Source organism: Triticum aestivum, chromosome 7D (assembly GCF_018294505.1).
Source record: "Triticum aestivum cultivar Chinese Spring chromosome 7D, IWGSC CS RefSeq v2.1, whole genome shotgun sequence".
NCBI classification, from domain to species: Eukaryota; Viridiplantae; Streptophyta; class Magnoliopsida; order Poales; family Poaceae; genus Triticum; species Triticum aestivum.
Window position 1 is genome coordinate 21,971,971 of NC_057814.1, and position 4,078 is coordinate 21,976,048.

A 4,078-nucleotide genomic window follows, 5' to 3' on the forward strand; every position below is an offset into this window, starting at 1 on the left:
GGTTCCTTGGTTGAGATGGTTTCGCTAGTTCATCCGATTGGAAGCGTGTTGGCCCGTAGAGATTAGGGTTATGCAGGTTCGAACTGTGCGTCCCTGTTTGGATGCACGATGCGACTCGATTCCCCTTTGTCCGTTGGTGTCGTTCCTTTGTCCGTTGGTGTCGTATATGCATGCTATTCCTCGTTTGGGGTGCGTCCGATTGGAAAGTTGTAGGGTAGGATGGAATTGGGCCTTTTGGGATTCCAAATCTGCTTGTTGGATGACTTAGATGGGACGAGATTCCAGGCCTGGCTAGTTTAATTTTTATTCCGATTCAAGTCTGCTGTGCCCCATGAGGCTGCTTTATCTCTGGTGAATTAGTATTTTTGGGTTCGAAATCTGCATGTTGGATGACTTAGACGAGACGAGATTCCAGGCCTGGCTAGTTTAATTTTTATTCTGATTCAAGTCTGCTGTGCCCCATGAGGCTGCTTTATCTCTGGTTCGAAATCTGAAATCTGTGATCTAATTCCTTTGTCAAGTGATCTCGTTTGTTTATCCGATTGGAAACCTGGGCCCGATGAGATTAGGTTATTTCGGATTTAAAATCTGTCTCCATGATTGAATGCCTTGAGAGGATGCAGAGTTTTGGTAACTAATTGTTCTCCACGTCTTATTTTGGCTATGTTTCCGAAATATCTCCTGAATCCATGTTAATAGGTTGTTCTGGCAACCAGTCAATGTTAATAGGATGCGAGGATGCAGAGTTTTGGTAACTAATTGTTCTCCACGTCTTATTTTGGCTATGTTTCCGAAATATCTCCTGAATCCATGTTAATAGATTGTTCTGGCAACCAAAAGCAAAGAAACGTCATCTGTATTTAGTAATATATAAACAGTGCAGAAAATGTGTTGGTTTGTTTTGTATCTTAGCCTGTTGGATGCTTCATATTAATTGTGAAGTAACCGTTTTGAGAGTTCATCAGCAGATTTTAATCGTGAACTCCTATTCCTGCTAATCTTAGATAAGTGATCTTGTTAATTTCCATGTCCTTTAGTTTTCTGCTGGCCTACTCCTGCTAAGTACTGAAGTATTGCGGCCTAGCCTGGTACTCTGTGTAACGGCTTGGGCATATCTCTGACATCAGCCACTACATTCATTTTGAATGTTATTATTTCCTGCTCTAAGCTATGCCTAGACTACGGTTGCAATTTTCAGTCTCTGCTTTTCAGTTCATTTCTGAATCTGTTGAAAGAGAACAATATCTCTCTGTTTTCGGCCAAGTAAATGTTCCTTGTAGGCCAATAGAGTTTGTGGTTGTGTCGTATAGTGTTTAGTACTTTATTTAATTCGTCATGTGGAAGATATATTGATGCTTGACTAACAGATTTTGACCCTATTACAGAGGAGTGTGGCAGCACATGTTCACCAGGTATGCTTCACGCGTCCCAACCCCAATCATGGGGAGACACTGTCACTTCAAGAGGAAGATGTGGAGAACATTGTGTTTTTACGTGATTCCAAGCTTGTTGAGGACAAGGTTTGTCTACCTGGACAACCAGTGTTTAGCTTTGTGTACTTCTGTCCAGTAGCATAACCACTTGTGCTGTTATAGTACATATGAATCTGACTTAGTATGATGTTTGATATTTCAGGAGCTGGGATCCTTTACGCCACCTGCATGGAATGAGCACCAGCCAAGGGCAGTGCAACGCCACAACAAGGGACTATGCACTAATTATAACACTTGGATCCTCCACCGTCGAAGGTTCCTTGGTCTTTGTAGTTCCATATGTTTTATATGTAAACGTATTGCGTGTGATGTTCTGGAGAAGTACATACTTTTACCCTGTGTGCGACTGTCTTTTACTGTATGTGTGACTGGGAATTGACAGTAGGCTTTGCTCCGTGCGCAGGTACTATACGCTGATCATCAAGGGCCGCTCGTTATCTCCTGATGGTCAGGCGGTTCTGCTAAAGATCGAGGACATCAGAAAGGAAGTTGACCTTCTGCTTGAAAAGATCAGGGTGCTTGAGGGCCGACCCTTTATGATTCCTGATGTCCTTGAAACGGACATGAAACTCAAGGGTGTCGGGTCCAGCAAGAAGAAGTAAAGGTAATAAGAGCCCTCTAGAAGTTACTCCCCTGATGTCTCTTTATTGTGAAACTACTCTGATAGTTTCTTACTTCCCATGAAGGTCGATTGACAGGGGAGGTGCTTTGTGCAAATGGCCGGACTACGCAACGAGAGATGGATCGAGGCACTGTTGGCCATGCGATTGCTGGATTGTTTTGATTTTCCTCTTTTCTGGCTGGGATGAGAAACTAAGATGTACTCTCGCGTCGCACAGGAAGCGTGTCTCGCATACATGGGTGTGAAATGTTGCTATGCAAAAACCAGGATATATACACGCACACGCACAGAAGTGATATGCAACTTGCATTAGTCCCTAGTTTTATCTTTTGTCAATAGGTGGTTTCAGTTTTCCTGGGAATATTGACAGGGTACAATTGAATGATCAGAATGCTTTTTTTGTTGTCTTTGAGTTCTTATTGAATGATCTCTTTTTTGCTGTTTTCTTTTATGTTCCCCACGGCATTGCCTATGATGTAAACAACCAGTTCAGACCAAGGAAGGCTGTAGACAATCTTATTGCCCAGCGCAATCCTTTTTTACAAAATCAAATATTTCCTGAAGCTCACGCTGAATATGTAAGCCTCATGATTAGCAAACCTTCCAGCATTGTGGAGTTAAGTGATTTGGACACCTGGTCATATCCAAGGGGATCAGGCTATTCAGCCAAAAAAATATATATTTCTATGTACTGTCACAGAGAAATCACCTGCTATCAGTCATTCAAAAGGATCTGGAGATCCAAGTTACAAATGAAGCTCAAGGTCTTTATGTGGCTATTACTTGTTGACAGGCTGAACACTAGGAATATGTTGGCAATTAGTTCAGCTGTGTCCTATGTGATTTGGCAGCTAAAGAGAGTATTGAGCATTTGATATTGCACTTTCAGTAAAAAGTGCTGGACCAGAATGGGATGGTATTGTCTGTCGAATTTTTTCAAATGTGCTCTGGAGCATTAGGTGCAGCTGAGTTGAGAGCGCACAGGAGCCCTGCCCCAGCTGATCACGGCCAATATTCAGAGACAGAACAATGGACAAGAAATTTCTCTCCCCTCGTCCACGGCGTCAGCTCTCACGGCTTTGAGTTCCCTACCTCATTTAGGCAGAAAAGCCCGCTGTCACGAGCATTTACAAGCCGGTGGTACGAGCGGGTCTCCCTCACAGCCCTTATCCGGCTAGTATCGCTGGACTGACCAGAGGTGCTTACATTGCTCACAGAGGTCCGTCCTGCCATCTGAATTTATTTCTTCTTCTGAAACTCGTCAGTATATGGCAAAAGAGTGAGCTATTTCACTACCAGCACAGCAACTCAAACATGAGTGTAGCAGTCCTAAACTCTTTGGTTAGCTTTCGACAAGAACAAAATAGAATGTAAAAAGGACTGCAGATTGACAGTGAGCTCAAGATTGTGAACCGTAACTAGTTAGTACATTGTTCATCAATTTATCGTCCATCTGTGCATTGAGAACATCAACAATCTTGCTGTTGAGGACCTTATTATCGGGTGCTCAGCATGCCAAACATCCTTGTCAGACAGATTGATTGCCGGCGCACATGCACAGCAGCATCGTACATGTTTTACTTTGTGTTCTACAAAATTGTCACTGTAAAGGTAATTGGTTGATCCACCTGCACCTACATGGGTCTGCTGATGCATAGTTGTAAACATAGTTCCGCGAGAAGAATTTACAGTCAACGGTTATATATTACTGAATATTTGCGTGGATTCTGATAAAATAAAAATAGCTTCTTATGTGCCGTTTTAGTATGCTGAAGACATACAGAGGTGCAGTGGACACATCACAACAATTCTCTGGTTGCGAGCTTGTAGGTAAATTGGATTCTATTCTGACTACAAACTCTAGATTTATTGCAGATAATTCTCTAGTAGTACATAGTTGCAAGCACACTGTCCTAAAGTGCAGAATATTTGACTTGTGTTTCATCTTCAACTACTTTCTGAA

General features: G+C 42.5%; 1 protein-coding gene across 1 annotated transcript in view; it reads left to right on the forward strand.

Moving 5' to 3' along the window:
- The window catches only part of LOC123164457 (uncharacterized), a gene marked incomplete in the record, with an annotated part of 6,099 nt that extends 3,572 nt beyond the window's left edge, over positions 1–2,527 (forward strand). The window contains 4 exon segments of the mRNA XM_044581964.1: positions 1,386–1,520; positions 1,636–1,814; positions 1,897–2,097; positions 2,180–2,527. Of these exon segments, the coding sequence (XP_044437899.1) occupies positions 1,386–1,520; positions 1,636–1,814; positions 1,897–2,095 (513 nt within the window).
- Between the last annotated feature and the right edge of the window lie 1,551 nt (positions 2,528–4,078).